This window comes from Megalops cyprinoides, chromosome 14 (genome assembly GCF_013368585.1).
Source record: "Megalops cyprinoides isolate fMegCyp1 chromosome 14, fMegCyp1.pri, whole genome shotgun sequence".
Lineage (NCBI taxonomy): Eukaryota > Metazoa > Chordata > Actinopteri > Elopiformes > Megalopidae > Megalops > Megalops cyprinoides.
The window spans coordinates 10,327,612-10,350,847 of record NC_050596.1 but is presented as its reverse complement, the minus strand read 5'-3'; the positions used below and the strand labels follow the sequence as shown (position 1 = coordinate 10,350,847).

Here is a 23,236-nt window from a genome sequence, read left to right as displayed (position 1 = left end):
CGATGCACTTCTTACGTTAAAAAATAATACAAGTAGATTGAGGTTTGTTTACCTACAGCTGTACATTTGTATATTTCAGTGTTTTAAAGAAAACATGTTTTGCAAGAAACTTTAATCAGATTCACTTTTATACCATGATATACCAGTGTCATTGAAGAACTGGAAATGTGTTATTTCTTATTGTTCTGTGTAAATGTCCTTTTTCTTCTGAGGTGGTAATAGAAAAGGAACATTTTTTTCAGTCAAGTTTATTGCTGTAAAACTGTGAGAAACCTTATAAGTTGTATTTTATTATGACTGCCTTTGAGGCGCAAAAAAAGAGTCTGAGACTGCTCGTCTGTCTTGGAGTACTATTTAATAAATTGTTAAAGAATGCTTTTTGGGTCTGGCATTTTTCTTTCATCTTAAGCTGTGCTCCCCAGGATTGTATAGTATAGGTCGTCACTAACCACCACTGGTCCCTGGAACACTTGCAAATGCTGAATGCAAATCGAGTTTAGTTCTCTAACAAGTAATTCAAAACTCGTGGAATGCAACTGGCTCATCAGAGCTCTTGTTTAGCATCAGTTGGGCTCGTGGATCATGTTTAGAATGTCTTAATGACGTATTCTTCAGCATAACAGCACACAGCTGTGGCAGTTCCTGACCGCAAAGGCATGAACCTGGGGCCGCCCATGTGTGATGAAGTGATTTCAGGCAGCTCTGTAGCCGTTAAACCTGCTATCACAAGTAGTAGCTATACAGTCTGATTCTTGATTGACAATATTGTGGTGGAATGAGCTACTTGCATAATTCAGAACAGATACACTGCCTTGTTTTGGCACAGACTGAAGACACACCTCCCCAGGCTGCATATTGGCTCCCTCAGCCCAGACTCCTCTCACCTACATTATATTGCATTACATTACAGGCATTTTAGCAGATGCTCTTATCCAGAGTGACTTGCATTGGCTATGTTTTTTTTATTTATTTTTTAAAAACAAACTTATCCATTTATACAGCTGGATATTTATTCATAGGCAATTCTGGGTTAAGTACCTTGCCCAAGGGTATAGCAACAGTGCCCCTGCAGGGAATCAAACCTGCAATCTTTTGGTTACAAGCACTGCACCATACTGCTTCTTACAGAGTTTGTGTATTTGCCTCATTTTATATCATCCTCTTCACTTGTTCATAACAGCTTGTTGATAGTAGGATTGTTTTATACAGTGACACTGTTCAAATTCTGTGAATGACAATGATTGCAAAATACTGTCCACATGCCCTACTTTATGTACTAACAAGTCCCTGGATAAGAGCTTTTAAATGACGGTATGTAAAAGGAAATATCAGAACGTAGTCTTAATTCACTGGTATCTGCGGCCTCTGAATTTTAGGTCAAGGCACATACTTGTATTATGGTCTGTTTGCAAACGCCTTAACGGTAAATCCGTACATATACATAAATATAGTTCTGTCGGCATCGCTCATGAGAATCTCCCTCAAATGCTGTCATGCGTAATGGCTCGAATAGTCCTGGACAAATCTGACTGCAGTTCTGACATTGATTAACATGAAACAGTCTCTTGAAATGTACCGTTGTGTGTCGCCATCTGGCACACTATCTTTCCGGAACACTATTCGTCTTGCCTTGTTTGTTCGTCTTTAGCTAGGACACTGCCGTGCGTTATACAAATACCTGCGTAGTTTTGAGACTCTCCCTAAGGTTTTAAAATCCGTTGAAAGAGTCCCAGGATTCCAAGGTAGGAATCGGTGACACGTCACAGCGTATAATGTTATTGTGGCTAAAGGCGAGTTTTGTTTATCCCATGATGTTTTATTCAGAGTGCAAGATTATTTAGTGAACGCTCCTCCCTCTGTTGCTTCTGACACTGTGGAATTTTATTATTGCGAGAGAAGGCCACGGGATGGCGTTCTTGAGATCTACATCTTGTTAGCTCCTATACAAGGACTGTTACCCACCCAAATCTTCATGCTTTCTGTCGATGGGTAAGGGAAATCTGCGTTTTTACAAACAGAAAATCCTCGGCACTATTGCTTTAAAGAGTAACGCATTTTTGATAATAAATATTGCTTCCTTGGTTGAAAGCTGATCAGATAGAAGCTACTGTAAAGCTTAGATACATGGCAATAATGCCGCAACTGGTGATATTGGTGTCAATAACAACACGCTGTGATTATTTCGGTTTCACTTATTGAAATGCAGGTCTGTAAGGTTTTTGGGGAGCTTCTTGGACACCGCCATACAGAAGTCAATGCTGATCAGTGGACTTGAACTCGTAAACGGGGCTACTTAGCTACCGCAGCGGGATAAGAGTTCCGTGTTTTGGGGAATCGAGTTGTGGGGGATGGGTGAATGAGAAGCCAGAGGAGCGAATTTGAAGGAATCCTGAGTGACACGTCTTCCGTCCAATGAAAATCTCTTGCGCAGACACAGTGGCAAGTTTATAGCCAATCAGCTATCACAACCGGCAGTCTCTCGCCGCAAAAGTGAGTGTGTGATCTAAATTTTCGGCAATCTATTATCGTTTTTAGACAGAGAACAGACATCCATTTTATTTACTGCTGTAAGCTATATGTTATATTAAATATTACTGTATTTCTTAAAATAGCAGACCTACAACTGCATGTTTATAGAGGCTATCTAGCTAGCTACTTTGTGTCCTGACAGTCTGCAGCCTTGCTGTTGTTAGCTAGTCTTGATAGAAGCAGGAAATTGCATTTCCGTGTTCCGCAAGCTAGTTAGCCACCCATGTGTTGTTATCTGGGAGCGATCTAAGGTTGCTAGCCTGCTACCTACGTGTCAGACCAAAAAAATTCTGCGCCGATTACACTGTTATTAGGAAACACTCCGTCGCAAGCTTGAGAGCTACCTAGACAGCTGTATCACCAAAAGCTTTGTCTAAACCTTCTGGCTAGCTAGCTAATCTATGGGTAAATTTAACTCATATTGTCTGTAATTTAAAGCGTATAGCTAATAGGTTAGTTTGCTAGCCAAACGACAATTGCTTTGATTGTTTCAATAATTAAGACAGAAGCGAACTACAGCAGCTAGATTTGTAGGTACCTACCTAAATGTAGACCGGTTGTCTGACCTGGACGTTATCTAGGTTAGCTAGCTAACTATTTCGTTCATTACACTGATGCCCCCCGTTTGGCTTATTACCACTCCTAAATTAGCTGACAACAGGGTCCTTGACTTTATTCCCGTCTATAAACCATAGCTGTCTGCAATCATAATTTCTCATACAAAAGTAGTTATCAGTAATTAGATTAATTTGCAGTTAGCCTTATAGTACCTTGCAGTAGCCAATACTATACAACTGTTTTTCTGTTTTCAAAGTCTGAGGTGGACCTACCTTCACAGAACTGAACATTTCAGCGTGGTTAGTCTTCTGTTTGTGGGCTGCGGCGTCCTCTTTGTCTTGCTGCAGTCGGCTGTGTGTTTGATGCAGGTGGGTTGCTTGTTCAGTAGCCTGCATCTCAGCCTCTTGGGTGCTGAAGCCATGGCAGTTAATGAGCTTCACCCCAGAGAATCGTTCAGGCAGGGTCACGCCCACAAACCTGTCCTAACAGTCAGGTGTAATAGAGACGCAATGCTAGTTTATTTTAAGAGCAGACCTCTGTGGAAATCATGGTACATACACTGAAACAGAACAGGAAAGCTACACGTTGTAACTAAAGCTACACACAGCTCTTCACTCATAAGTAACTGTAACCTATGTAAGTTGCTCTGCCTAAGAGCGTCTGCTAAATGCCAATAATGTAATGTTATGTAAGTAAGACAGAGTAAGTGAATGCAAAGTGCTGATTTCAGACTGTTAATGTCACCTCTTCCCCCAGGTTCTCTTCTACTGGACAGCATTTCTGAACGTCATTCATCACATTATCATGGCTCTAGTTTATCAATGACCTGAAAGAGATGATAGCAGAGCCAATAGCTACCAGATCCTCAGTACAAAAGTAAGGGATGTTTTATTGAAAGTGTTCAAGTGCTTTATAACTTGTAAGTGCAGGTCCATTACGCTTTTAAAATGAACTTTGACTGGGTCTATGGCAAAATTTAATTTATGGGAAGAATTTAGTGTGAGGTGCCCAACATTTAGAAGACAGTCTTGTGACACTGTTGTTTTTGTGTGTACATGGTACATCCTACTAAATGCTTTTACGTTTCCTCATTTAAAATCACTTTTGATTTTAATTACCAGAAAATGTAACATTTGATTCAAAGTCAACTTTTATGCATTAATTTATCATTAATGTAATGATATGACAAACACCTGATCATTTTTCACCAAAGAGGTTATGTTTCTGCCTTTAAAAATATACTTCAGGCTGCTACCGAATGTTATATTTTAAATGATAAATGGTGTGGCCAGCCACAACAAAATAAGTTGCATTAATGCAGTTTGTCCCTTTGTAAGATGATATGAGAAAAGGTGATATGTGTTTTGTGAATTTCAGAGAGAACTCGGTTGATGTCACTTCCTCTGGTTCAGCCAGTCACACCCTAGGCGGAGTAAGCAATGAAAACAGACAGAAGAGTCTGGTGGGTGTTGCACATCTTTCCTGAGAATAGACAGAGGTCTTATTTCCTTTCTGATTGAAGCAAAAACTGTAACACCTTTACATATGTGGTCAGTTCCTCTGTGTGCTGCCACTAATACTCTAATATAGTGTATGCCTAAGGAACAGCCTTTAAGAGAGGTGTCCCAGTCCTTGTTCTGGGATGTTGCATGGTGTTATTCATGCCAGATGAGCTCAGTTGATCAGGATTTAGTAATATTTGGGATTTCACATCTAAACACCTGCTGAAAGTCTTTTAAGGTTACGTATATAAGATGTATATAGTTTTAGGCGTGTTTGTGATTGTAAAAAAAGTTGACCGACCAAAGGTTTTTTCAACTTGATTTGTTCTTGAACAGAATAATAATACAGAATGTCTGCAGTTAAACTGGAGTTAAATTAGTTGTTGAAGTCTGTAGAACAGTGGGTAAATGAAATAGATACTACGCTTAATCACTGTTTAGGTCACAGAGGTAGGTCTAACTTTGTTAGGTGAAAAAGCAAGTACAAAAAGAGTGTTAATTTTGTATTTTTGACATGTCTCAAGCAGCACATTATCTCAGAAAGAATTCTTGATATGGTAGATAACTGTGCAGATCTGTGAAACAGAGACTGGCATTCAAAGCAAAAACAGGATCAAAGCAAAAGAATTGAGCTCATGCAGTGGATCCCTCAGTCCATGACTGGGAAAATATAGCCTTAAGGTACAGGCATGTTCAGAAGATGCACGTGATCCATTCAGATGGTATTTCTGTGAAGCTGACGGTCATTCTTGGAAGCTATTTTAATGCCTCAGTGTATTCAACCATGACAAAGAAATGTGTAGGCCTACTGATAGTTTCGCAGCACAACTGAGTTGCTGTGTGTTTGTTTCCTGTTCAGAGAGGGAAGAGGAAAGCTCGGGAGGTGTCAGAGAATGCCAAGCGCAGATGCTCAGAGCAAATCCGCAGGGGCCCGGGCCGGCCGCCACTTGATCGCCCCAAAAATGGGCCCGTGGAGGCTGTCACCCTGTTCGAAGTGATCTCCATGGGGAGGAGCGTCATGCAGGTATGACACAGCTCGGCGAGTCTGTGAAACTGTTTGCGTTCAGTATTACGGCACTGCAGCTGTTTGTGGACTCGGCGCCTTCAGAAAGGCCTGTCATGTCTCCCGTGTGTCTGTGCTCTGAAGGCGGTGGTGGATGACTGGATCGAGGCCTACCACACGGACAGGGACACTGCCCTACTGGACCTCATCAGCTTCTTCATCCAGTGTTCAGGATGCAAAGGCAACTTTTGCTTGCTGATATACTCTTTGGTGCAAGCACCCCTGTTGGAATATATTAAACAGTTTCTGTAGCAGGTTTAGCTGTGCTTATATAGGGAATGCTTTTATGTTTATTTGCAGTACATCTTGTAGACCTCTGTAGTGGTTGGTGGATCTGTGTGTGACCTTTGTCTCCTCTGTCACAGGTCTTGTCACAGCGGAGATGTTCCAAAACAAACAGGACACTGATGTCATGAGTAAAATGGTGGAGGAGGTTGATGAGGTAGGAGTTCATGTCTCAGCTCTGAATCTGCTCCGCCTGCATTATTACTTTGTTGAGTTCTCAATGGTTTGAAGTTAAATCTGTTCACATCGGGTTTTTTATCTGTTCTAGGGGTCAGGCTTACAGTATAAAAAGTTCCTGGCCTTCCCTTGGATTCTCACTGTCACATGGCCTTTGCACATGGTAAGGTTCTGCCGTAACAGCAATTACTGGAATTTCTGTACGGTTACAGTCTGCACTGAGATGTTATTTTAAATGTGTTCTGGTGTATTGATTCTGGTAACCTGTTCTTTGAGCTGTCAGTCCACTGTGCAAGTCGCCACTGCCAGATTCTGTTCCCCTGCCAGTAATTCTAACAATTTGTCATTTGTCTGCACGTATTACTAAACGGTACACATTAACTAAACTTAACATTAACTTAACTAAACAGTTTCACATTCTCTTATTCTGAAAAGAAGCATATTTTTTGTTTTGTTTGTCGTGTAGAAATATAGAAATAGTCAGTCATTTATTCTCCCCAACAGCATATTGCTGTTACATTACTCAGTTCTGTGAAATGCATTGCTGTGACATTCATCAATGCTTCAGCTAAGTAAAATCTCATGACCGGTCCCACCCTTACGCTGTGTCCTAGGACAGTGGTCAGTACCCCCTCGCCTTGCCCGGCTCGTACTGGAGAAGGTTCTGCAACGACTTCTGCGAGTTTGTGTCGGTGCTGGTGGCCCGGAGTCAGTACACCATCATCTACGACAGCCACCTGATGGACACGCTCATCTCGCTGCTGACAGAGCTGTCTGACTCGGGGGTGCGGGCCTTCCGACACACCTGCACGCTGGCAGGCAAGACGCAAGCTCCCTTCCGCACCACCGTTCATACCGCAACGAACAACAGTTGCGGTGCTCGTCTCTGTATTGAGAGTTCTCTTTAGATGTTGAGTTTGCAGTTCAGTGTTGCATAGTGGTTAAGGAGCAGGACTTGTAACCAAAAGGTTGCCCGTTCGATTCCCCACTGGGCCAGTGCTGCTGTACCCTTGGCCAAGGTACTTAACCTACAGTTACCTCAGTACATATCCAGCTGTATAAATGGATAAGATCTATAAATTGTAACCTATGTAAGTCGCTCTGAATAACAACGTCTGCTAAATGACAACAATGTAATGTATCAAATGGATCAATAAAATTGCATAGTAGGGATGGCAGTTTATTTACAATGAATAGCTTTGCAAGTTGTCTAAAAGTACAGGTATTCAAGGGAGGAGAAAAAAAGAGAACTAGCGTCTGCTATGCCAGTAATGTAACGTAATGCAATGCAATAACAGTTCAGTAATTCCTGAATGTTGAATTTTTTCTGAACTCTCTCATATCTTGCTGTGTCTCTCTCTCGTCCTATAGCTGTGAAGGTCCTCACTGCCCTGGTGGGCGTGGCTCTGAACCTCAGCGTCAGCGTGGACAATAGCCAGCGGCTCTACGAGGTGGAGAAGGGGCAGTCGCCCTCCAAACGGGTGGCGTCCAGGCTGGAGAAGGTCGAGGCGAAGATTGCGGAGGTGAGCGCTCTCAGAATGGCCTCTAACACGGTGGCTTCCACCTGTAAGGAAACTGTGCAAGCCAAAAACAGGATTGTTTCATTTGAGAGAAATGGCTCCAGTTTTGAATACTGCGTTAATAAGCTCAGTGTTATATCTAATGTGTCTTAGCTTTGTTTTTCGTCCATATATAATACATAATTGGAGAATTGATGGGCAGATTTTAGGCAGGTCTAACAGATGATGTGCCTGTGGCTCCATATTTAAAATATTTTATTGCTTCTGCAGTTGCAAGACAAGAGCTGCGAAATCGAAAACATGATGGACGCCATTTTCAAAGGAGTTTTTCTTAAGCGGTATCGGTAAGACGGCCACATTACTTGCTTTGCTCAGTAGCCCTTTGTGCTTGTACGCTTTGAGGTCTTTCGCTGATAAATGGATTTCCGATCGCAGAGACGTGATCCCTGAGATCAGGGCCATCTGCATTGAGGAGCTGGGCATCTGGATGAGACTGTACAGCTCTGCGTTTCTCAATGACAGCTACCTGAAGTACCTGGGATGGATGCTGTATGACAAGGTGCGTAGACAAGAGTGGCGTCCTGCTCTGCAAATGTGGCGGCAGGTTACTGGTTGGTCCCGTGAATCGGTTCCCGTGTCAAACATAGTTTACTCTCTGGCCTGTGGACTTGATTAGTGGGCCTGACCTTCTGGCGGGAGTGACCCATTGGTTGTGTTGGAGTGTACTCTGAGAGGCGGCGTCCTAGGAAGAGCGTGCCTTTTGACTGCGATGTGTCATTCTGTCAGATATAATGAATTGCACAGACGCTCTCAGAGGATGGGTGTATCTGTCAGTGAAAACCTGTAAACATTTTCATATGAGTAATAGAACTGGTTGTGCTTTGATACAATATAATGTTAGATTGTTATCCGGTTATTTCATGAAAGATTTGGATGCCATTGAGGTCTTAAGACAATTGTTTCAGTAAATAACCTTCAGTACCCCTCTGCTTGAAGATGAATGATATGATGTGATTTGATATGATGCTGCCTTAATTAATATGTATAATTACTTTTGACTTGAATTGTGTTTTTGTGTAAATTGTGTTTAAATGAAAGGAAGGGAAAAAGTATTTAGGCCTAGCTGAACGTATAGGCCTAGTTGAAAGTAGAATCACAAACCATAGTTAATATCCTTGTCCGCTTTATGCCCTGAAATGTCCAACCACTTTTTACAACACTTTAGCTGGGTTTTATTTTCACTTAGATCAACAGTAGGTGCCAAATCCTTGTACAGTATAAAAAAAGAAAGATTAACTGAGACCCCGATGTCTTCTTTTCTTTCAGGAAGCGGATGTGCGTTTGAAGTGTCTATTGAGTCTACAGGTGCTGTATGGAGACACACTTCTCAACTCCAAGCTTGACCTTTTCACAAGCCGCTTTAAGGTAGGTCCAGGGAGACTGGAGTGTTTCATTGTATTCCCTGTGCAGTTACCTTGGAGTGTACATGGTTCCCTCACTCATTTTGGGGTTCATGAAACCTTACTTTCCCAGCATTTTTTTACTATTATCCACAAAATTTCTCCCCATCTCCACTTTCCTTTCTCTCCTTCCCATCTCTGTCTGTCCTCTCTGCACATTCTTCTTCTGTGAAGTTCATAGAGGGGTCAACAACCTTACCCTAGTAACCACAGGCAGTCCCTCTCACAGGCAAGGCAAAGCAAATCTTTACTGTATTATAATGTACACACTCACACACACACCAGCTCCCTGCCTCCTTTGTAAATCAATTCACGGTTAATGCCATAAACACAAGACCTTTGACTGGAAATGATCTGCCAAATCTGGGATGGATTTGTCTCCGTGTTCTTGGTTAAAGTCTTCTTAAAGAGGAAGAGAGCTCAGTGGAATGAAAGAACAGTGCTGGTGAGCAGACTCCATGTGTGAGAATATTCTCTCTCGTCACCCCCATAGAATTGCACGCATGTCTATGGCAGGTTATTGGAGGGTGACCCATTAGCAGATCATTGCTGATTGACAGCCTGTGAAAGCCCTCGGGTTTCCTCCAGGCAGTGTAGCCCCTCAGCTAGGTCATTAGCCACCCTTATGGCCTGGTCTTGGTATGTCATTACACCAGAATGCAGTGCCTAGTGTATAGAAGAGATTGTCTCCGCTCAGCCCGAACAACCAGAAGGAAACTGCAGCTGAAGGTGTGGAGTTCGGAGGCTGCATCACTGAATTTATCTGACTCTAAAGCTTATTATTTAAAGGTCATATCTCTGCTGGTGAGGATTAGTGGTACAAAGCTCTGTGCATAATTTGCTCTTCTGCTGAAGTGAGTCAATCAAGTGTTTGTTGAAGCTTTTGACATGGGCAACACCAGTCAGGTATGTGTTGAGCCAAGAAATACATTTATTGTAGATTTTCTTGACTCTGTAATATAATACAGGATTTGGAACGAAATCATGAGTTTTCAGACATTCCCAGGTCAGTTACCTAAATCTGTATGAAACAGATTTTCTACCAGTAAGCCCCACATCCCTATCCATTTCACTGGTTCTCTCCTCTGAACCTGTTCTGTGAAGGTCACTGTACTGTAATTTATTTGCCAATTCCATGGTATGTTTTAAGCATTTGAAATGCTGTGAATTCAGGCCAAACAAATCACTGATGGAGAAATACATTGATGGTAAGTTCTTTTTTTCCTGAGAGAGAAATGAGGTGCCGTGAAAACGAGGGGAGACACTTTAAGCGTTCTATGAATCGACGAGTTCGTTTAACCCGCGGCGTTGGCAGCGGGGGGGGCGGGTGGGGGGGGGTCGCCCGAGTGACACCCGCTCCCTTTGTGTCCCCCGCAGGACCGGATAATCTCCATGACGCTGGACAGGGACAACGAGGTGGCGGTGCAGGCCATGAGGCTGCTGGTGGTCATCTCAGAGTGAGTCTGCCCTCGCACACGCGCACACACGCACGCACACACACTCGCGCGCGTGTGAGAGGTGACCTCGTATCCTTGTGTCCCCTAGGTCCTGTGACGATGTGCTGAACTCAGACGACTGCGAGCACATGTACCAGTTTGTCTACTCCTCTCACAGACCCCTGGCTACTACAGCAGGAGAGTTCCTATACAAGAAGTGAGTCTGAGGGAACTGCTTCACAGCAGCTCCACTGTGCTCACTGTTAACAGTTTAAGCTGTTAAACTAGAATGGCTGGAATGTTAACGTTCAAAAACAAGTGTTAAAGAACAAACTAAGCCAGTTTATTTGTGTATTTAGTTTTTCTCAAGTATATAATTTTTATAATATAATTTCTTTGCATGGTTATAGTGGTAGTGATTTTTAGGACCCTCCAGGAGAAAAAGGCTGAATTTTAGAGCTCACCCTCAATGAACACATGATCACCTCCCCCCACAGGCTGCTCAGTGCCCCCTCCCTCCCAGAGCCCACAGAGGGGTCATCAGAGCAGGACAGGACCAGGGAGCTGGCAGACGCCAGGCTTCGAGCTCTGCTGCAGTTCTACAGGGACAGTGGGGTGAGGCGGCGTGTAGTGCTGTGTGTGTGTGTGTGTGTGTGTGTGTGTGTGTGTGTGTGTGTGTGAGAGAGAGATACTTGTGGGTGTGTGTGCACATGCGCACTCGTATGTGGTTGTGTGTGTGTATGTATGACTGAGTAAGTGTTTATGCCTGTTTTGTGTGTAAGAGTATGTGTCCAGGTGTATTCGTGTGTGTGTGTGTGTGTGTGTGTGTGTGTGTGTGTGTGTGTGTGAGTGAGAGCGAGAGATGCTTGTGGTTGTGTGTGTGTGTATGTATGACTGAGTAAGTGTTTATGCCTGTTTTGTGTGTAAGAGTATGTGTCCAGGTGTATTCATGTGTGTGTTTGTGTGTGTGTGTGTGTGTGTGTGTGTGTGTGTGTGTGTGTTTGTGTGTGTGTGTGTGTGTGTGTGTGTGTGTGTTTGTGTGTGTGTGTGTGTTTATGTGTGTGTGTGTGCATGTGCATGAGGACCGATCGTGTGTGTGGTCCTGCTCTACAGCTCCATCTGCATGTGACGTACCTGGTTGACAGCCTATGGGATTCTGCAGGGGACCTGCTGAAAGACTGGCCCTCCCTGACCTCTCTGCTCCTGCAGAACTGCCCCTCACTGGAGCAGGGTACGGCCCCTTAATGCAAATACAGCGTCTGCTAAATGAAGCAATGTAATGTTATCGTGAATGTTAGCCTTACATCTAGTACAAATGGTTAGTGTCTGCTTGTGGCCACAAATAGACCCTGTATTTTTCTGATCGGTGCTGCCTTGCTGCTGTGTGTATGTGTGTGTGCGCGCGTGTGTGTGTGTGTGCGCGCGTGTGTGTGTGTGTGTGTGCGTGTGTGTGTGCATGCGTGCGTGCGTGTGTGTGTGTGCGTGCGTGTCTGCGTGTGTGTGTGTCCACAGGTCTCAGCTACATTCAGGAGGGCCTGGTGATTGACATCCTGCTGGCGTCGGTGCGGCAGGCAGTGGAGGGCCCCCCGCAGGCTGGGAGAGGCAAGAAGGTCAGAGTCTGTCTGCGTGACCAGTCTCATATCACACTGTTAAGACTTCTGTTTTTCCTTACTGTCGTCAGTCAGCTCTATACCTTTCATTATAAAAGACCTGTCTGGACGAGATCATGTTTCTGGGGCTTGGAAGAATGCAGGGAGCTGATGCTCTGTTTGTGTGTGTGTGTGTGTGTGTGTGTGTGTGTGTGTGTGTTCAGGTGATCAGCACCAAAGAGAAGAAAGTCCAGACAGACGACTGTGCCGGACTTACTGAACACTTCCTGGCGGTGCTTCCGGACCTTCTGTCAAAGGTACAGAGCAGGCCGGTCTCTCCTGATACCTCAGCCTCCAGGGGCCTCTGGTGATGCAATGGTCCATTTTTTCACTCCACAGTACTCAGAGGATCCGGAGAAGGTGGCGTGTTTGCTGAGAATACCTCAGTATTTCCAAATGGATGCCAGTGAGGGTGCATATTCCCAAGAGGTACGTCTCTTGCTCTTCTGGCTCCCTTTCTTAAAAAAGCAACCACCTATTTCAGGGGAAAGAAGCAAAGAGCCACGGTCGTGTTTCAAAAACCATGCTCGGATAAGAAGCTTTTTTAAGGTTCAGCGCTGGTTGTTGGGGTTGAGAGTGCTCCCCCTGCAGACGATAGAGTGAAAGTGCGCCTCCTCCTGGTTTTTGCAGCACCTGCAGACCCTGCTGACGATGATGGGCGCTGCGCTGGAGAGGCACACGGACACGGGGGTCCTGGAGGCGGGCGCCCGCACCCTCCAGGCCCTCTGCTGCGAGGACACGGCCTGGCACGGCCTGGCGCGCCCCGCGAGGGACCAGCTGGTCGAGCGCTGGGTGGACGCACTGGGCTTGCTGCTGGGAGAAACCCTGCAGGAGGTGGGTACCGAGAACGCGCCACCCCTGCATGCCGGCGTCCAGGCGGAGGACTTGATCAGCTTCCGTGTTTTCTCTCCGCCAGGACGGCACCTTCAGCGCGAACGAAGAGCAGTCGCAGAACCTTCTGTGGGCCTTGAAGAGGGTCACCATGTTCCACAAGTAGGAGGGCACTTGCATGTTGGCCAAATGTAATCTTACCCTGGGCGTGCGCCCAATGTGAACGTCTTGTCTCTCTCCTGGATTCCCTCAGCGCTCACGACCTGTCCCATTGGAAGCTCCACGACCCTGTCTCCCGGCTCCTCAATGCGGAGGTCCAGCACGTCGGCCTGCCTCCCCAGGTACGGACCCCTCACTCAGTACGCCGTGCAGACTGAAGCAGCCCCCACCCTCTCAGTAACAGTGCGCGTCTCCCTCCTGCAGGTCACTGTGCAGGCCTTGCAGTGTCTGTGCTACATCGTCCTCTGGCAGCTCAACGCATACGGAGAGGGGTCGCCCTCCAAGGTGCGTGACCGCTGATTAACTTTCTGCACTAAGGGATTCGTTCCGAGTAGCTGTCTGCATTTTTCAATTTGGCATATAATAACCTTCTGAAATACTGACAGCTATCTTAAGTGATAAAAAACGACAGCAGATATTTTAATCATTTATATCTTATAACTAACATGTATCACTTATTATATTCTGTGAATTTTAATAGGGGAAGCAAATACCAGTGATTGTGATTCACCTGAGGTCATTAAGAGCAGTAGACAACGGTGATGCATTCTGTAGGACATAACTTGTCTGTGTTGTGTACATGTACATTTTCTCTAATCTGGTGGTTTCATTAAAACTGTTTTTTTTTTTTTTTTTGAATCTCATTTCCCTGACCTTTGACCTCTCGAGTGAAATATAGATGGTGATTATGTTCTGCCTCATGAGAGGGTCAGGGGTGCAGGCTTCTTCTCCCACTGAGCTTTTAATCAATAGCCCACAGAGCGCGGGCGGTAATTTTTGCCGGCGGCCGCGCTTGTGTGTCGCAATCTGCAATTCCAGTGCCGGTGGTGCTTGACTCCACAATTGAGCTGATTTGGACAGATTCAGCAGAAAAGAGGAGAGCGGTATGATTCAGGTGAATCGCGCTGATGAAATTAGATTGCCGCGCCGCTGAGGGTCCTTAAATGAGAGAGACGCGGTGTCCCTGGAGCAGCTGGTGCGATTATGAAAGAATGGTTTCTGCGGGGTAATGAGGGTAATAACAGTTAGCCGTGCTTTCTTCCCTACAGATCAGAGTTCTCCCATTGGACTATCAAATCAGACTCTATTACTTACTCTGACCGAGGCTTTTACCACCTAAAATGGTTTCGGCTTTTGTAAAGCTTAGATATTCATGGTTCATACTGATGTCGTCTGCACTACAGTAGGGTCCCCTTGTTTAGAATGCCTTTCTGGCTCATTACCAGCGTTGTGTACCATGTGAAGGGGAATGATCCGGTTGTTGTGTGCGTCCTCAGGAAAGAACTCTGACCCAGAGGAGCCAGCTGCGGGGCTTCTGTGAAAAGGCCCACCACTGTCTCTCCCACAGCCACCCTGCGGTGAGGGAACAGGTAAGAACATCCCCCCTAGACACCTTCCCATTGTCGGGAGCTGAGACTGAGTTACAAAGCAAAAAATTCTGAGTTCTGTTCCGTGTTTTACATTCCAATCCTTGTCACTGGGCTGCTACCGCCCACCACTAGAACCAGCCAATCAGGGCAGTTTGAGAGTAGATGGTGCCTTTTCACAAGGAGTAGTGTTACCCTTGTAACCTCTGTGTGCTTCAAATGAACGTATTAATTAAAGCTGAAAGATCAGTGTCAAATCCTGTCTGATCAAATCAGTCTCATTCTTACGATCGTATGTAATAATATAATAATACACTCATCTTGTAATTGTGTTGTAACCCAATGTCTGAAGTAGGTAAAGTCTTTTAATGTGAAATACGCAAAACTAATACCACCTAACGAGATGCAATTTTGAAAACAAGGAATCAACCCTGGTATATCGTTGTGTCACTGACAGTGTCACAAATGATCGGTGTTATTATGTTATTGATGTGTCAGATTTGGTCGGCCGGGTGACATTATTGTCTGCGATGTGTATGATCGGGGGTGTTAGGTACTGTGAAGTGTGGGGTTTGCGGCGCTGCGTTGCTGACTGTGGCCATAACAGCAGGGAGGTAGTCAGTACGCTTTGTGTGTTCTCTCCAGGCCTTTCTGTCGGTGTGTGATCTGCTCACCGCTCACAGCTACCAGCTCCAGGCTTCGGACCACACGGCCGGCACCCCCCTCCTCTTCTACACCCCGGACCCCAAACTGCAGAAGGCTCTGCTGGCCTTCATCATGGAGGGGGTTTTTACCGAGGTGGAGATGGACACCCAGAGCAGGGGTGAGCTGCCCTGTCCCTCTCCCCAATTATACCGCACTGTCTGTGGCTGGTTAGCATTAGTAATGCTTCTTAGTTAGAGATCGTGTATCATCAGTGCCTTTTTAATAGCTGTTCTTACTTTTATTGATTCCTTGCTAATAAAAATGTTTTAGGTTGTACAGTACACCAGTACCTCACCCAAAAAAATAGCAGTTTAGCAGTTTTCAACAGGATTAGCAGTTGAATTTTAAGATGTGCGCTTGTTCTGTAATACGACAAATGTTATGTGCATATATTTAATCTCCAGAATGCAGAGCACCATGTTCTACTTTCACTTTGTAAGTCTTTTGTAGTACTACCATTCTCCAGCAGGTGGTAGACTTTCTTCTTGTATGATATTTCGTGCTATTTTCCCCAATGAAAGGAAGCAATTTGGAGTTTCACACTGAGATACTAATGGTAGAGTATTCAGATATTAAATGCGTGTTCATAGAATTATTTTATGGCTCATCTACACTGTGGTACAATTCCTAAAAAAGTTGTTCCTTTTTCTCAGAAATTTGCCTTGGAAAAACCCATTATCTTGTAGAAGTACATGTCTTGTAGATAGACATGAATCAGCCAAGATTGCTCTGTTGGGAACACAGGTGCAATAAGGGCCTGCCAGATTGAGAGGACTGATAAAATGGCTCCCTGTGTGTTATGTAATCATTCCATGTTTTAGAAGGACTATTAAGGTGCGTGGTTAATTTCGGCTGCATTCCAGCTATAAGGTCATTCGCAATGTGAAGGTAGCCATTAAGACACAATATTAGGACGATCGCTTTCCGGGGGGGGGGACATCATTAGCTTCAGCTGACCTTTGACGTTTCTGTTATTAGCCGTGCGATGTGAATGGCAGAACGCTTAGGGGGTCGTAATTACAGCGCTGTGTTACGGAGCCTTTCTCTCTGCCCTCCCTCTCTCACGCAGCCAGCGGGAGCGAGTCCAGCATCGTCCGGCTGGAGGACGTGCACAGACGGCGCAACCTGCTGGCCGCCTACTGCAAGCTGATAGTGCACGGCGTGCTGGAGATGAGCATGGCGGCTGAGGTCTTCAAGCAGTACATGAAGGTACTCTTCCTGTCGAAGGCCTGTCCGGACGGGTCGAGGGGCCGTGCGGGCAGCCGGGGCAGGAAACCAGAATGTTTTGTCCACCCGTCAGATACGTTTAGAGTATGGCCACATGAAAACTGGAACCACCCACCCGCTCAGTGTGGTTCTGTTTTCAGTTTCTGTCCGTTTGGCAGACATCCTTATCCAGCAGCGCTAGCTGCTGCTATCAGGAGTTCTAAAAACTAGGCCAGCCCAGCTTGCTCCTCAGTGCCCATATTCTGTTTAGCGTTAATCTCTCTGCTCAGGTTGACACAAAGTCCCTGACTGACACAGATATCCTTGTGCCATATGTCTATTGTTGGCTTATTGCCACACCAGCTCACAAAGCTAAAAGGTTGCTAGTAGCACAGCGAAGTGTTTAAAACCATCCAACTGCACCAGAGCTTATAAGAGGAGCACCACCATGTGCGTTGAGACCAAACGTTGGCTGCAAACGTTTCGGTCATTTTTGTGAATTCATGCTTTGCTCACTGCTTTATGTCTCTCTGAACTGTAGTATTACAACGAATTTGGCGACATCATCAAAGAGACCCTGAGCCGGACCAGGCAGATGGACAGGATCGAGAGTGCAAGGACGCTTGTTCTGTGCCTGCAGCAGGTATGTGGAGCATCCCTGTCTGAATCCAACACCCATTTCAGAACCCCCCCCCCCCCCCCCCACCAAAAGAGAACAAGAAGCGTCTTGGGACACCTGCTCACAGAAAGGCCCCTGTGCACCCCCCGGCCCCCTGTGACTGGTGAAATATTCTGGTAACAAGCACTGGGAAGCACAGCTGGGCTTCAGTTTGGCTCTCAAGTCTCTGGCTTTGTTTCTGTGTTAAACCTATGCATGTTTAAGGGCACCAGTGGCTACTCTGTGAAAAAATCTGCTGCTTACCTCACCTTTTCCATTTCTTCTGACTAAATGGGCATAATGTGAAATTGTCTGGAAAAAAAAAATCATGTTTGAAAATGAAATGAAGCCTTATTCCAGGGGCAGTCTTCTACTGGACATCCCGAGCATGAGATTTATGAATTCTTTATAAACTGTTTTCTGGGTGTTATTTTCTCATATAAACACCTTAGGTGTCATTTAACTGATGAAGCATCAGTCAGGAAGATAGGGCCCCTTCTGTTTGACAGTTCTGGCAGGTTCCTCAATAGCTGCTTCACCATGTCAGCCTAAAGGTTGAGCTGTACAAAACAGTGATGGGTTTAGACTGGTTTGATCTGGGGTCTGATCTGGAAGCGAGGGCCTGTCGGATGGCCGTTAGAGGTCATGTGACTCCCCCCTCTTGCACTCCGCAGCTTTTCCTGCGGCTGAAGGAGGACCAGGAGAGCGGCATCTCCTGCACCACTGTGGCTCAGACCTTCAGCGGCATAAAGGAGCTGGCCAGACGCTTCTCCCTCAGCTTCGGGTGGGACCAGATCAAGTCCCGCGAGTCCCTGGCCATGATCCACAGGTACAGATCTCTCTTGCCTAGTTCTGCTCTCCATGGCAGTGATCAAGCCTAGTGATTTTGCCCTTGTGCGGCACACACACTCTCCGATTTGTGTAGGAAATCCATGTGACATGTGTAGCCCAATCGTAGATGAGCACACCAGCTGTGGCTTCTGAGTTTTAAATAGGAGAGACAGAGCTTGCTGTTCATAACTTGTTTTAAATTCATGTGATTAACAATGCCTTTGAAAATGCATGTAATGTAATAAGTTGTCAGTCCCATGAGCCTCCACTGAAATGTATATTGTAGGCATTCAGGACACTCCTCCATGAGTAGAGCTAAGTGGACACGCCCACTGCCACACTCATCATCTCCAGTTCATCCAATCCTACGTCTCCCTCACTGCTTATGTCGCCGTTCTCAGTCCTAGCATGTGACGTTGTCTCAGCTGTGAGTGTCTTCACCGTGGTACTGGAGTGTTGCTCTCACTGAGCCCTTGTTCCTCTCCGCAGGGACGGCATCGAGTTCGTGTTCCAGGGCTTCGTACAGCAAGCAGAGCAGCACACTCCGCCCTACCTCTCGTACCTCACCATCCTCAGCGAGTTCTCCAGCAAGCTGCTGAGACCGGACAAGAAGACCGTGTAAGTTCATGAGCACCAGGACCCATAGTCCCTGCACTCCGTAGGCCCATATGCTCAAGTCATGGTGCTAAACGCAACCAGCCAGCTCATTTCTGAAAGGCTCGGTGTCAGCAGCCAATGATAACCTGGAGCCCCCGGCAGCATAACAGATTTGTGTAGGGGTGGGTATGTCGGCGGGGGCTGCTCATCTCACCGCTCTCAGGCACCTTGTTACTCATCAGGTGTCTGCTGATTGCTTGGATGACATCACTGAAGCCACACCCATCATCTTAATTGCCACTTAACTAACCGTAGTGTGCTGAGCAAGCTGAAGTGTGAAAAATAGTCTTGGCTGGTGCATGAGCGCGTTGGAGGATTTCACCAACTACGCCCTGCCGTCTTGCACGAGTACGGCGGCTGTTTAAAGATAAACGACAGAGTGCGCTTCTTCCGTTGCTGATGCGATGGTGCTTCCACGCTCCTGTTGGTGATGGCTGCGGTTTGTCCCTCAGGTACAGCTACCTGCAGAGGTACGCCGGGGAGCACACCGTCAACAGCCGCGACGAAGCCTGGGTGCCGCTCGTCTACTACCAGACGTCGCTGCTGGTGACGGCGGAGGGCGAGGACTCGGTGTCCTCCGTCAGCTCCGACACGCTCAAACAGCCCTCCCTGCCCAACCCCTCCCGCTCGCCCTCCCTAAAGCAGGGCTCCTCTGATGGTACGCCGTGACAGAGACCGTGCAACTGCACATCGCAGAGGCTGTCGCTGTGTGCAGGGTTTAAATTGATCTTGGTGATCAAGGGATAACGATTCACACTGCATTACCTTAAACTACTGGCATTTAGCAGACGCTCATCCAGAGCAGCTTACATTGTTTACAATTATTTTTTTACATGTTACCCATTTATACAGCACAATATTTACTGAGGTAATTGTGGGTTAAGTACCTTCCCCAAGAGTACAACAACAGTGCCCTGGTGGGGAATTGAACTGTCACCCCTTTGGTTATAAGTCCTGCTCCTTACCACTGTGCTACACTGTTGCCTACACTCATTCAGCGTCTGTGTTGAGGTTTATCGACACCCTCCCCTTGTTACACGGTGATGGCCCATACACACACAGTAGGGTTTGTGAAGCTGACCTTGCTGGTATTACAAGTCTAGCTCTTGTGTTATTACTGCTGTTCAGCAGGAGAGGTGCGTGCTGTCCCCAGCCAGTCCCTCAAGACCCCTGAGCTGAAGGCTCCTCCCCTGCTAACGTCTACAGCAATAAAAGGCAGGAACCCTGTGAAACCCAAACCAAGGTAAGATGAATGCTCTCAGGGGTTACCATTTAGAATGAATCGTTTTCACTGAAAGTGTGTGCACCGTCCTGGCCACCCAATGCGAAAATGAAATATGTTGTAATATACTGAGAAATATGTTGTTCAGTCCCAGAATATATTGGCAATATAATTAAAAATATTAACACAAAGAAGTATATTGCAACATACCAGAATGGCAATAAGCGACACATTTGAAATGTATTTACTGTGATACAAAAGATATTCCCGGAAATATACTCTCAATACATCATTTTTTTTGTATGGCCAGCCACAAGGAGGAAGAAACGGAGCCGCGGGCCCCCGCCCTGCCCTCAGAGGGATGCCCGACCGCCGCCAACGAGGAAGTGGACGTGGACACGGTGGACGTTGACCTGTGACCCGGCCCCTCCTGCCTCAGCAAGGCCAGAGAAGAAGCCTGAGATCTGTGGCGGAGTAAAGTTCTTAGTCTGGAACCTTAAGGGCGATCCAGAACTGTCATTGTACTTGCTGTTGTGTCTCTTGCAATGGTAAATAGACCCATTCATGTGAAGGGCCTGCTGTTGGTTTTAGCTGATGAATTTGCCTCTGCTGCCCTACACCACGCATCCTGTAGCATGTGGTGACAGTGTCCTCTCTCCTGCCGTTTCGGCTCTGCCCGGGAGCCTGCTTAGGATTTAACGCTGCGACTTGACTGCCTTTTCGAGTAGCTGCCAGATGTAAGCTAATAGGCAGTGCAGGTCTCCCTGGGACTTGGTGCAGGACTTGGTTTAATTACCTCTCCATCAATGTGGACACTACTTGTTTAAAACAAACTACTGTGGTAAATCTGTACTGTAGTTCAGAAGGTTCATAAATACGTTTCATGACATTTAACTCGCAGAAAATGCATACTTCTGGTTCCCCCTGAGAAATTCAGGAAAATATTTTGTTTTCAAAACAATTGCCAATTAGATGAGAAAATATTAGAGTTGGGGAAGAAGCTAGTCTTGTACATATATGTATATACAGTTTTTGATCAGGTGAAGTCCATTCTATATTCCATAAGGAAAGAAAAGGGTAATTAAATGGTGATGTAAATACATCTGTACTCTTTTACATTCTCCACAACAGAAGTGCAAATCTTTTCATAGTATTTGGCCTAGCGGTTTATGAGGTCTGGGAACAGTAAGTTGAGTAAGAACAGTAAGAAGAGCTGTTGTGATGGCTTACTGTCTCCCTGTCTGAAATGAGATTTGAGCTCAGGACGTTGGAACCGGGTACAATTTAACTGATTTGTTTAACAGTTTGTATAGTGGAGCAGGTTTTTTTTTCTTTTGCATTTTAAAGCAATAATTAAAACTTAATTTAATGCTGTGTTGAATGTACAGATCATCTCAGTTTAAATGTGTTGGAAAGGGGCTTTTTTTAAACTTTGTTGAATTTTGTACGCATTTAAATGGGTAAAAGATTAGCAAGATGAGTTTCATGCCAATGGTTTTTATCACTGATAGAGTAGGCAGCAGTGGTCTTAGTTGTGCATCGAAGCCAGGAATCATTTTCGTTACTGGCTTACATGAGCCACAAGGAAACCTTTACTTGACTGTTAATAACAAGCTAAAACTGTTCATCTGTGGTTCTGGCAGCTCATTTACTTAAAAAAAACAGTGTTATCATGTTAACTCTGTTCAGCATAGCCTTTGTATGACAGTGCATATTTGTGTTAAGGTTTGTCCTGAAAAAAGAAAACGGCCAACTGGTTCAGTTGTTCAAAAGGTTAACATGGGTAATTTGGTATTGTCATTGTATAGAAGTCAACTAAAATGGAAACATTGCACACGAAGAATACTGATTGTGTGTAGTCTTCTTTTACCATACTTAAAACTGAAAAATGTTGAAAAATTGAAAAAGTACGTTCTTCAAATAACACTTCACATCATTTGAAATTTTATTTTCACTTTCTCAGAATTTAAATTCCAGTGCCTTTAAATTGCAGTGACTGTAAGGTCCACTGAACACATCTTTTGCTTTCACGTGCATAAAAATGTTAATAATAAATACAAAACATATTCCTACATATAATCCACTCCTACATGCAACCTGTTTGTGTTGCAGACCAGGGACAACTTTGCCAAATCATATACATATCACATTTGTACTGTAATTTTAAGGGGTTGAGAGAGACAAAAATGGTCCATTGTGTGCTGATACAGAGTATTAAAGCCAATTCCAGGCTTCTCTACCTGGCAACCATGTTTCTTGCTGTTGGCTGTGTGTGACTGGGGTGGGTCTGTGTTGCCCAGTGCTGAGGGTCAGTGCAAACAGCTGCTGCTACATTATGAAAAACCTGTGTGTCAGTTCTGAGGTTCCTCTCTCCTGCCCACCTCTCAGGAAGCTCCATACTGAGCTGTCCCCATACCGATTCAGGCAGGAGATGGTCTCTCTCTGTCCTCAATCTATGGGAGGTTGGAGAAGCTTATCTCTTTCTGCAGGTTTATCTTGCAGGATGCCCTGTCAGCATATTAGTGTATCTGGTGTATTTTTTTTTTTCAAATTACATTACAGTACATTAATTGAGCAGACGCTCTTATCGAGAGTGACTTCCAGCACAAAAGAGCAACGTGAACATGCAGTAAGTACATCGAACAAACACTTGTACAAACACTATCTTGCATGTACAGGAATAATAAAAATCACAAGGCTGTAGTGCCTCTGTGTGTGGCTGCCACAGTACTCCTCATCGAAGAATCGTAAATAATTTAAAAATATTTAGAAATTGAGCCCCTTGGCACATACAGGTCAATTTCATAGTTATTTGTACCGCGCATATGCACAGTTCTCTGAAAGGCAGTCAGAAAATGAAGAGCGTTCTGAATGCCACGCAGATAAAGGGAGGCAGTATGAGAGACACTGTGAGAGACCAAGAGATACTGAGAGACGGAGAGTTGAACACTGAACACCCATACCCCACTGTCCCCAACACTGCAATGTCTTACATGTCAGATTCAATAGTGCATGCACATCCACTGAGCTTCCCTTTAGAAATCAGCGGAATTCGCTGCAAGAGTTGCCACACGATACTGTATCTGTCAAGTAGACCCATAGCACCTGTCATTTTACAGGTTGTTTGCTGCTCCCTCTGCTATAAGAGGGTTGTACTGTCAGATGACGTAAGGACCGTGTAACTTGGGACCAACACAGTGTACAATTTTAGCCTCCCCAAAACAGTAACTACTCAATCCTGTGAATCAATGAATATGGGAAATATGGTTATTTTATTCTTACAGTTGTTTAGAATAGCTTCTTAGTCATTTTAGGTTAGATTTTTCCATTTCCAGAGAGAGACAGTGCAGTAATAGTGAAA

At 45.2% G+C, this 23,236-nt stretch overlaps 1 protein-coding gene across 6 annotated transcripts; it reads left to right on the top strand.

The window, feature by feature from the left end:
• Positions 1-1,721: 1,721 nt before the first annotated feature.
• On the top strand, positions 1,722-21,709 carry si:ch211-269e2.1 (cohesin subunit SA-2). 6 transcript variants are annotated; one of them, XM_036545039.1, is made up of 34 exons: positions 1,735-1,989; positions 2,207-2,490; positions 3,344-3,455; positions 3,844-3,963; positions 4,465-4,549; positions 5,449-5,613; positions 5,737-5,833; positions 6,018-6,094; positions 6,206-6,277; positions 6,729-6,933; positions 7,486-7,637; positions 7,905-7,978; positions 8,070-8,193; positions 8,961-9,059; positions 10,472-10,551; positions 10,640-10,747; positions 11,028-11,145; positions 11,644-11,761; positions 12,043-12,140; positions 12,344-12,436; positions 12,519-12,608; positions 12,810-13,013; positions 13,096-13,172; positions 13,264-13,351; positions 13,434-13,514; positions 14,507-14,599; positions 15,242-15,419; positions 16,371-16,510; positions 17,049-17,150; positions 17,840-17,994; positions 18,486-18,614; positions 19,106-19,311; positions 19,785-19,896; positions 20,186-21,709. In XM_036545039.1, exons 4-34 carry the CDS (start codon positions 3,923-3,925, stop codon positions 20,292-20,294), a joined length of 3,570 nt encoding a protein of 1,189 aa, XP_036400932.1. In that variant the 5' UTR covers positions 1,735-1,989; positions 2,207-2,490; positions 3,344-3,455; positions 3,844-3,922; the 3' UTR covers positions 20,295-21,709. The 6 variants fall into 6 exon arrangements, with proteins under 6 accessions (XP_036400931.1, XP_036400932.1, XP_036400926.1 ...); XM_036545033.1 differs by having other exon boundaries at positions 19,782-19,896; XM_036545034.1 differs by lacking the exon at positions 2,207-2,490 and having other exon boundaries at positions 19,782-19,896.
• The last annotated feature ends 1,527 nt before the right edge of the window (positions 21,710-23,236 follow it).